This window comes from Opisthorchis viverrini, assembly GCF_000715545.1.
Source record: "Opisthorchis viverrini unplaced genomic scaffold opera_v5_258, whole genome shotgun sequence".
NCBI lineage: Eukaryota > Metazoa > Platyhelminthes > Trematoda > Opisthorchiida > Opisthorchiidae > Opisthorchis > Opisthorchis viverrini.
The window spans coordinates 723,297-734,352 of NW_008751915.1; the positions used below are offsets into that span (position 1 = coordinate 723,297).

At 46.3% G+C, this 11,056-nt stretch overlaps 1 protein-coding gene across 1 annotated transcript; it reads right to left on the reverse strand.

Annotated features, from left to right (window-relative positions):
• Positions 1–1,953: 1,953 nt before the first annotated feature.
• T265_09151 (hypothetical protein) lies at positions 1,954–8,564 on the reverse strand (the record flags this gene model as incomplete). The annotated part of the gene is made up of 4 exons (XM_009175153.1): positions 1,954–2,341; positions 6,735–7,024; positions 7,607–7,928; positions 8,326–8,564. 4 exons carry the CDS (start codon positions 8,562–8,564, stop codon positions 2,197–2,199), a joined length of 996 nt encoding a protein of 331 aa, XP_009173417.1.
• Between the last annotated feature and the right edge of the window lie 2,492 nt (positions 8,565–11,056).

Below are 11,056 nucleotides of genomic sequence, written 5' to 3' on the forward strand. Positions count from 1 at the left end.
ACTTATTCCCACTCACGGCTGGAGTTTGGAAGCTTGGGGGCAGTCGGGAACATCCGCAGATTCGAGGTTTGCGATTATGCTGTCTCGACCGCATCCTTAAAATATGACAGTTCGACGATACGTTAGACCAAGTCGCCATAGAATACTGCGCTGGTGTCCAACGTCTCATAAAATAATGCAGCGGTGGTGAAATCAGTGGTTTGGTTACGTTGTTCGCAAACCTAAAAACGAACTCTGCAGACTTGTACTAACTTCTTGGCCGCGGTCAGAAGGCCGTGCCGTCTCCAATGGTAGCTAAAAATCAAAAATTTCCCTGCCCAATAGAGCAGTGAGCAGTTTGGCCTCAACATATCACATGGTATCCGTTGCCGAAACGGAAACGGATCTGTCTCTGCAGATCCGGACTCTCGCCATCGTTCATGGGCCGCAAAGGGACCCTCACAAGAAAGACGTACCACTACAGGGGCCAGACTTGGTGAAATTGAGAAAGCGAAGGGTTTAAAATCACTAACCTCCCTTCCAACGTAAAGTCATTATTTACCACGACTAAAAGAAACAACGTCTAAATGTTTCAGTGTTTATGTAATTAATTCGCGGTCTGAACCTCACCAGGTAGCGTTTCCGTCAAAACAACTACCAAAGCTGCACATTTATTAACGCCCAAAAACCAGGTCAAAAACACGTAGAGTGCGTCGTTTATAAAGTGTATGCGGCGACAACATACGGAAAATTCCTTCCGGACGCGCCACTGGTAACCGGTATTCAGCAGATACTAGATCACGATTGGCTATTGGGTCTAGACTTTCGACCAGAGTTTGACTGGCAAGTGTGCGGGATAGGTTTCTTGGTCATAGCAGCGGCTAACTGCGAGCGGTATCGGTGCGGAGATCAGTCTATTTCACTAAATAGCTCAAAGATAGCCATGCGGCACTAGCTTGAATTTAGTGGAGAGAATCAGGTAGCCCTCTACAATGATGACTGTTGCTTCACTTTACTTCTACTAATGATAAACATCCTTCTTCTTAGGTTTTTGATGTCAATTTCCATGCGTAGTTCTGTTTGAAGTAGTAACAAGATGGTCGAGCGCCAATACCGTCGGTCGCGAACTCAGCCCTTCCGAACCGTGGGGAAATGGGTATTTTAACCTCATCTTGAAAGAAAGGTTGAAGACGCTAGTCTGCTTACCACAATCATTCTCTAAGGACCAAGAGCTGCAGTGCTTTAGAACAGTTCTGTCTTACCGGTTGGACTCATCCCCCATGTGATATTACGCGTTTGGAATGAACGGCATTATGCCCGTCGCCCCACAGTGGAACGCACAAACATTCCGAGACTAGTGTAGTTGTCCGCGCCAAAATATCGGCAGTCGTACAGAACTGGACCACGGTTTGTCCCCTGTCACAGAATTATCACGTTTGCGCAGAGAGCATCTAGTCAGCACTGAGATAATTCTCGCGGCACGCTATGTGAACAACAAGTTCCCCTCCAACACTCAATGCCTGCATGAAGATGGAGACCGGAAAAGCCCCATAGCACACAGATCCGTCAAATAGCAGTACTCCATCGCTCTGTAACTACTCACTCTGGTATGTGCCTCTGCAGGACACTCAAGTACCAAGCTATTCGTCCCTCCACAGTTGGACACCGCTTGTCTGATACTACTTAATTCGCTTAGGTTTTCTAAGAGTACCGTATTGTACTCGAAGGTCGGTTGACGCCCATTGTACGTTTGGTACCACGGAGATCGACCTGCGCGAAGTGATCAGTCATGAATGGCCAAAGCAGATTAAAACGAGACTACTCCGAATACAGATTCATAAGCGGCACAAGTTTGACCAGCGATCCTAGTGTCGACAGCTTACAACTGTTCAGAGAATCGGATGGTTGGTCCATCCTACACTCGACTGCTGAGCCTTTATGAAGGTGAAAGAAGTAATCACGTCTTCAGTAGAAAGTAATTCCATTGTTTAAGATCACAGTATGACGAGCGCATATATTCAGGTAAAATAATAACAAGTTTTAGAGGAGCCGAAAAGATTAGCCGCGGTTGTGGAGGAAATAAGCTCAAGCTCTGGCCAACCGAAGGGGTCAGGTCTCAAACTTTTGCACAACATCCACAAGAAAGGTAAAATTGTTGACATAACTCGATTGCCGTCATCAGAAAAATAGGTGAAATGGTGGTGTGACGAGGAGTATTCAACCGGGAGAGCACCACGTTTTGACGAGGCTTGGGAACCAGAATACCCGTTCTCCTTGAGGGTCCAAATCATCAACCCACGCCATCCCCTCTTGAACGAGTTGGTTTAGTGCGGATCGAGCACGATCCTCAGACCACTGGTAGCTGAAACAATCAAAAGGCATTTTTCATAACGATAGCAGAGTCAAATGTGGGATACACTGAGTAGATCTGTCAACTTTATAAGGAAGGAGTGGTGTGGAAGACAGTGTATGTTAACTGACAGAGCAAGAACACAGAACAGATTTGACAGTGAGTTTATTTGTATGGCACTGCGAAACCTAACGCCGCTGCTATGAGTATAGCTTTCACATCAAAACGCCATGATTTGTTAGATGAATTCAGCGGGTGAAATTCTCTCATCACGTTTTATTCTTACGTTTGTGAGATAGCAAAGTAGAACCGCTAATTTACTTCACCGATGTTCTAATCACTTCTTATGATACCAAAAGCGAAGAACAAACATGGTCAACTGACCCCCGCAGCCGCCTAAAGTACGGAGCGCGTGAGTGTGAATGTGGGTCACGCAAAATCACGTAATAATTTCAACGACTGAAGAGACCTATAAGCGAATCACCTTCACATTTTATTTCGGGTTCACCAAAACGTTGCTTTTCCATCACTTACGACCCCACCGACGATTATCATGTCAAATAACCTAGCAATGCTCTGTGTTACCAGCCCCTAGTGACACCGATAACCTGCGGTGCGACACGTTCACACACTAACATAAAACAGGAGCAGTTTATTGGAAGTTTGGAAATGATGATTTTTCACTCGGTTGAAAGCGCTTTCCAACTGACTGAGGACAGGAGCTGCTCTCTGTATTCGATTCACAGCATGGATGGTTCGTCCCCAGCTGATAAGTTTTCTGGTAAATTTCAAGCACATCTGGCACACAGAAGAATCGTTCAGTAGCCCTTGCAGGGTGTTACTGAATGACCTGACAGCTTGACTTTGGATAAACGATAAGTCGCCCATGAAGGGGTCCCTTCCTGAGACAGGAATGTGAGTCTCCAGTGGATCAGAATTCACACTAGAGACTTGTGTAACTGAACTGCTGGATGAACAGACAGCACATGCAACATCGGCTGAACACTGTTCTCCTAGTTGGCACTTACTATCCCATCATTTTTGGGGATGATTTGCGCCGAAATCTCAGGGCCTAGCTGAAGGATCATGACTCGTTGTTTAGAGACATGCGGAGTGCGCGAATTACGGTATATCATTCTTTGTGATGTTCGACAGGGAATCCGACCTCTCAAACAGAACATGAAATCGAATGCGAATGCAGATTAGTTCCATTCAACTTCGACAAGTTTCCGTAGTTGAAGAGTATAGAGTTGACCTGGCTAGAAAACTACTGGAAGCGCACAGTGATGTAGATGATAATTTCTTGAAGGCTGAATGGAAGCGGGTCAAAAGAGCTATGACTTTAGCCTTCATAACTGCTCACACAAGCCATCCGACTCGACCAAACAAACACCGGATATTGTCGAGATCAGCAGATCTTATTGCGACCACAAAGGCCATACTACCAACTAGTGACTGTGATGGCGCACGTAGATCCCTCAAACATCGGATAATAAAGAGCTTGAAGAATGACAAAGAACGCTGGTGGATTTTGAAGGTCTAGAGGATGGAGTAGGCTTTCAGTGCAGGAAATAGCCGAGCCCCATCTCAGCTGATTCCAACTAACGGTCAAAAGAAAACAATTGTCAGCGAAACGATATGCAAAAAATACGGAACAGCAATTCAGTCCCTCAATCGTCTTCTTGAGCAATGGGCTGAACACTTCAAAGAATAGTTCAGCTAGTTTCCTTCAATACAACCGCTGGAAGAACCCAGCGGGCCTGAATGGAACACTGACACTAGCCCACCATCAACAACAGAAATTTAGCGTGAGATGCCAATTCTCAAGCGCTACAAGGCGCCGACGGCCTACACCCAGCACTCTTCACAGAAGGTGACGACCTCCAAGTGAACAGTCTAAAATCCATACTGCAGAAGATTTGGAACGGAAACAGAATGGTAGCCAAATGGAGCTCCTCAACCGTCGTGTCAGTTTTCAGGCAGGGCTCAATAGAGTCATGCGACAATCATCGTAGCGCCAGCCTGGTATCCGTCGCATCTAAGGTGCTCTCTGGCAATATTTTGCGCAGGTTGGTCGATTATCAGGAGAGAGGTTTGTGAAAACCAAGCTGGGTTTCGCCCTGGCTGAGGATGCATCGACCATATCTTCACCTTTAGACAAGTTCTTCGAACAGCGCCACTGCTTCAAACGTCCCGCGTTGGTCGTTTTTCTTGGTGTGAAAGCTTCTTTTGACTGTTGATTGTGAAAACTTAATCAGTGTCTGGTCATCAAAGGTGACCCTTCCAAATTTACATACCCAATAAGGGCTCTGTATGTGAACTCCTATGGGCGCGTATGAATATGCGGCAAAATTTCGCCTGAGTTCACCACGTCCAGTGGTGAAAGACAAGGCTGTCCTCTCTCAACTTTTCGCTTCAACTTTGTTATTGATGTGCTGCTTGAAATTTCTCTATCTACCTCCAAAACTTCGGAAATCGAAGTGCTATCAGGACATCCCCTTACATATATTGCTCTCGTTGATTCATATCCTTCGGAGATGCAAACTACTTTAAATAGCCTAAATAACTGCCGCACGGTTTGGCATGCGCCTCACACCTGCAAAGTGTTAAGTGCTGCTACAAGACTGGGCTGGATCAAACCCAAACCTCATTTCTTGCAGACGAGCCAGCCTAGACAGCTGTGTAAGCTCCGGTGGACTGGCTGGAGATGAGATTACTTCCCGAATGGGGAAAGCCAGGGCAGCTTTTGCTGACCTCCAACATCTACCCGCGCCGACGACAGACAGTTTATCTGTCAAGGGTAGAGTTTAAAATGCGGCGGTGTGATCCATCCTGCTTTATGGATCAGAGACGTAGCCTGTGCGCGCAGAAGACATACGAAAGATGTCAGTGTTTGACCATCGGTGTCTTCGAAGCATTTGTGGGGTATGTTAGGAGCGTCGGATTAGTAATGTTGAGGTACGTCAGACGGTCCTAGGATAGTTCGATCGCGGGGTCAGTGGCACTTGTGCATCAAGGGTATCATCTTCAGTGCATAGCTACTCCGTTCCCGAACTAGTCATATATGTCAATGTCCCCAAGGCTTGGCTGTATGTCCCACATTCCGGTTATTGAAACTGTAGCAGCTGGAAGCATCGCACTTACATTACACGGTTTAAAGCTGATAAATTGAAAAATTGCACCATAATACAACAAGCCAGGAAACGGGAAATGGAAGTCTGAGTCCATCCTATCTCTGTAACCGCTAAATTACGCAAGAAAACCTCTGCACATGAGTCGTACCACCATACGAACGACGGAGAATAATTCGACTGGTGAAATTTGGGTGTGACTTGGGGTCCATAGGATAAAGCAGTTCGTCTAGGAGCAAGACGTTTTATGCAGATTTGTCCTGTAAACTGTAGTTAACATTGGGCTCCCTTTTACTCGGAGGGACAAGTAAGTTGGCAATGCGGCCAAAATGTTGGTGTATGGAGGAACCACAGAACAACAAGATGATCCGATCACACTGATGAACCAACATGTACCGTTCGTATTCATATTTTGAAGGACCTCACAACAAACGGACCGACTTTCTAGACGCCATTACACAAGTATCACATATGTAGATGCGGAAATTCTATGTTAAACAGGAGCATTCATGAAAACTTTTGTTCTCATTCGACAGAATTCTGTTCTGCTTTGACAATGAACCCTGTAGGAAAATAGCCTCACCTAACAAGAAGGTAGCATGAGTTTATTTCCATTCTCACTTTTACAAACAGACCTCAAGAATGATTATAAGAACTGAACACTCAATCTCATTTGCATTTTTCTAACGTGGTTTGAGGAACTGTAGGCGGCCAACCCACCACCCACACCTGCTATGACAAAATCACATTGACAGTTTTGGGCTTTGCTGAGACAATGACTTATTTTACCGAATTTCACGTTGAATTCGGGAAGGTTCCGAGGAGAACGTCAAAGTACACCAGAGGATCAAAGTTAGGTTAGTTGTGGAAATATTTGCTCCGAGACAGCACGCGCATAAGTGTGCACGTCTCAAACGAATGTTGCCTTAATTATTCCAGAGGGACACTTCAAAATCATCGGTCGTTTGACTCCACAAAGGCACCATCTGCCCATTGTGTACCTGGGTTTGAGATACATCCTCAAATATACTGATTTGTTCCAGTTCTTTACAAAATGGTTTCGGCAACCTCCCACCCCGTTCCTAATCGACCCTATTTGTTCGTTTCACCCAAAGTTATTGATTTTTCAGATTACGTGCTACAGAAGAGCAGCGATACAAATGTAGCACAATGAAACATGGTTAGTGAAAAAGAACCATTCACTCAGTATTACTCTAGAATAATCTAAGCGGAAACCATGGATAACGAAAATAATATTCAAGAGTAAAACATACTGTTTTGTGCAGGCACTCAGTGTGGTGTGCCCGTCAGTAGATTCCGCGAGTCCGAGCACGCTAGTTTTGTCGGAGCCCATCTCGCCAGGGACGGACTGGACCAGGGGGAGACCTCCTGGAAGAGAAAACAACGTGAAACCGGTACCTAGACACCGAAGCTTCCTGACTGAACGTTGGACATCGTCAGCTGTGACTTCAGACATATGCGAACTTTTGAAGGCGTTAAGTTGTGAAACCAGCTCTGTGAGGGGCATTATGCCCCCGGTTCGCTGTTGATTGGCCATGCATACCTGCAATACATTGGCAAGTACCACCATAGTATTATGTGGATTACATACTGACAATAAAATTAGATAACATTTTCAAATTGAGGGCTACACTAAGGCATAATTTATAGGCTACGTTCCGATTTGTACGGTGTGCGCAGGGTGTAAACTCAGGATTTTTTACGGTCCTGGCCCTTAGTAGTAACAGCAGTGCCGTATGGCCGCACAGTCCGCTAATAATGCCCCGCTCGTCAGTGAACGGTTCCTTAGTTAAGATAACAGCGCAATTCACAAAGCCAGTGGGTATCCGAATAGAGTCCCACCAATAAGCAGCTGTTCCCTTGCTGGGACTAACCAATGATGGACAGCTTAAAATCGACACTGCAGACCGAGCTTCCACCCTCAGCAAGTTATAGCTACTGCTCTGTGTGTGATGGGCAGCACGGCAGAGGTTGACTCAGTACTGTTACGATATAACTAAATAGTATGCAACACTTATTATTTACTTATGCTTGGATGACGAACACTACCAATGCGGTCTGTAACCACTGGTCTTTCTGCAGTAAAAAAGGCTCAATGATACGAAATGGTTAATTCGAATCGTACCTCAATGATCCGAATTGCAAGGTGATAGTAAAATTCACCAAGACCAAGAGCCTGTGTCCAACAGCCCCGACTGTAGGCAATCGGATCCACACCGATGCTGCTGCACATCGCCTGAAATTCCCGTCTGAAATGTGGATCGCTCTTTATTTTATGTCCATGCTTTGCAGCAAATGCCTCAAGGGATTCGCGAAGTCGAGACAGTTGTCGGGACAAAGTGGAGAGTTGATTTTCCGATAACTCTTGACCCTTTTCCTTGAACCTAGCTGCAAGTAACTCCTGATTCCTGATAGCACCGATTCCGACGCCCCTCCTCATCACAAATCTATAAAAAAACAATCAGGTGTAAATAACGAGAAAACAAGAACTGGGGAGCTAGTGCGGTAGCATGCACTAATCGAAGAACAAGGTATAGGAATTAAGAAACTGTTGTGATGAACTAGTCAATACCGACAGCCCTCGTGTACACCAAACATTTGGTAAAGCAAACAAGGGTTACGACATGTTGTGTCTTGCTAAACGGTCGTACAAATCTGTGTCAGTCCTTAGCAAATGAACGATTAGGGCATGTCTTCGTTTGAGCCATAGCCCACACGTGACATATCCATCCAATTGACGTGCTGTTCGGTTACTAGGGATGGTTGGCCTCCAGGCACACACAGCTTCTCATCCGCTATCCATTGGTGTGTCCACTCTAGAATTGATGCACAGCCGATGGCTACCTATCTGAACTCGATAGGAATAATAATAGGAATAATAATAATAATAATAATAATAATAGCTCAGCTGTAACAACCTTCCGGTGCCTAGCTGCCATGCCGCCCGAAGGAAGGACGAGGGCTGGGATACTGTCAGGTTGTCCAAGTCTAGACAGGGAAAGTCTTGAGGCAGGGGTGGCGTTCGAACCACGGACCTTCCGGTTAGTAACTTCGCGCTCTAAACACTGGGCAATCTCAGACATGAACCCACTGACCAGAGGGTCCGCCTTTTGAACACAGTCTCAGTATCTCGGCCTGCACTGTCTACGTTTTGGCAACAGCAGTATCTAGGACGTCACGCTTCCTCCTGGTGGTGTGACAGTTGGGCACCAAAATTGTGTTGTAGCTGAGCGATCATTATTACTCTTATTATTATTCCGCTCCAATAGCTTGCAATGACGGTTTTTATTAAATGTGTTCTTTCAACTTGAGTTGGGTGGTCGGACTCAATAGCTGTATTGAGCCTGTGGGCTTAACGGCTGAGGCCTCTTTCCACATGGTTCAGTCATGTCAGAAATTTCAAATACGGGCGACTAGACAAAAAGCAACAAGCACCTGCACAACGAGTAATCGTATTCCGAGACGGCCTGCAGGTGCAGTTGTACTTTCCTATGTGATTGGATTGTGAAGGCAGAAGGGCCTTTTCTTCAGGCGACCAGCATGTCCATATTTATGTGAGCAGCGATACTATCCCCCCCCCCACAAAAACCCTAAAACATGTTGCTTTGCGAGTCGGACTTTTGAGTCAAAGGCTAGGTGAAGGGTCTTGCAACAAAGTAATAAGTTTATCCACTAACTTGTGGGTCACAATTGTAGGTCAAAAGCTCAGAATAAGGTATCTCAAACAAACCTGCCACTTCAGCCTAGACAACCGGGAGGTAAAATCTGTCGAAACAGCTCTGAGGCTATCAGGAAAGTTAGCTTCCTGAAAGCAATCATTGAACGCCCGGAATCTACGGAGACTCGGCTCCGCTGGGTGTTGGCCAGACAGAAAGCGCCTCCTCAATATGCAGCGCGTCACAGCCTTGCATCAAACCCAGACAGCGCGAGTCAGCGTTGATCAAGGACAGACAACGCCTCCGCAATATGCAGCACGTCGCTGCCTAGTACTAAAGCCAGACCGCGTGCGTCAGCATTGGACCAAGTTCAGACAGTGTCCTTCCAATAAAAAGCTTGAAGCCGTTGTACTCACGCACTCACGCTCTCGCACCCACTTTGTTGGAATATAGCTATTGGGTTCCCTTCCGTGAGCCTTGTTCTCTCCGACACTAGGCACTGGAGCGGGTCAGCAGCAGATACCACAGGCCGGTGAATCAGCAGATATAACAGACTGGCGACGCCCGAACCCACAGAATCATGATAATAACTGCTGAAGCGTTGAAAAAAATTCTGCTGCAACAACAAAACCAGTTTGAAGCGGCGCAATCACGTTTGGTAGAAACACTGACGCAGCAACTGAAAATTCAACCAACAAAGTTCGCTCCAGATACAAATTCAGTCGACTTGATCGACTGATCGTGGTTCAGACGTTACGAAGATGTCTTCCAAGTCAAACTGAAGCACAAAGATGATGCCTGGTGAGTACGCTTATTGCTCAGAAAGCTTGGCACAACGGAACACACACGGTATTCCAACTTTATCCTGCCTAAGAACACGCGAGATCTCAGTTTTGACTGAACCGTGCAACAACTCTCAATGATTTTCGGTGAGCGTAAGTCTTTGTTTAGTACTCGCTACCAATATATGAAACGGATGACACCGGAATCAGAGGACTACATTGCTTATGCCGGTAGAGTCAGCCTTGAATGCGAACAATTCAAGTTACCTACCATGACGGAAGACCAGTTCAAGTGCCTTATTTTCATATGCGGTCTTCAGTCGCATTCAGACAGTGATATCAGGGCGAGACTATTGAGCAAGATTGAACAAACTCCCGAGATAACGCTGCAGTCAATTACCCATGAGTGCCAGCGCCTTTTAAATCTTAAGCACGACACGGTCATGTTGGAGAAGCCCTTATCCAACCCTGCGTTCAACATTGCGAAGACGACATCGAAGCACCCTCCCGTGGTGACAAATTCGAAAGGAGGAAAACCTCCTTCAGCATGCTGGCAATGCGGCGAATGGCGTTTTGTGCGATTGTGTCCGTACAAAAATCACAAATGTTCAGTGTGCAATCGACGTGGGCACAAGGAAAGCCAGTGCTGGACGCGGAAAGCTAGCCAAAGACGCAGTCAGACCCGGAGGTCACGAAGTAAACGGAGCCAATCAGAACCACGTTTTAACGCAATACTTGCAACATTCGATAACCAGATCGATGCTCGTCGCAAGTATGTCACAATCAGAGCAAACGGAAGCACAGTTCGATTGCAGCTCGACACGGCTTCTGATATTACGATTGTTTCCAGGCGCACCTGGAGAAAGATCGGATCAACAAAACTCAGACCGACAATCAACACTGCCAGAAATGCTTCAGGTGGTAAGCTTCAACTACTTGGTGAATTTGATTTTGTTGGCTTGGCCACGCGCTGCGTATGCCAGTCGACCGACTTCCTCGAAGGGCTCTTTTCGCCCAACCATGTGAAGAGTGGAGGAGAGCCAGAGGCGGTCAAACAATGACTTGGCAACGAAGTATGAAAGCCATTACCAGCAAACTCAGCTGCGCTGGTCACTGCCGTCTTCCTGGATGGGGACC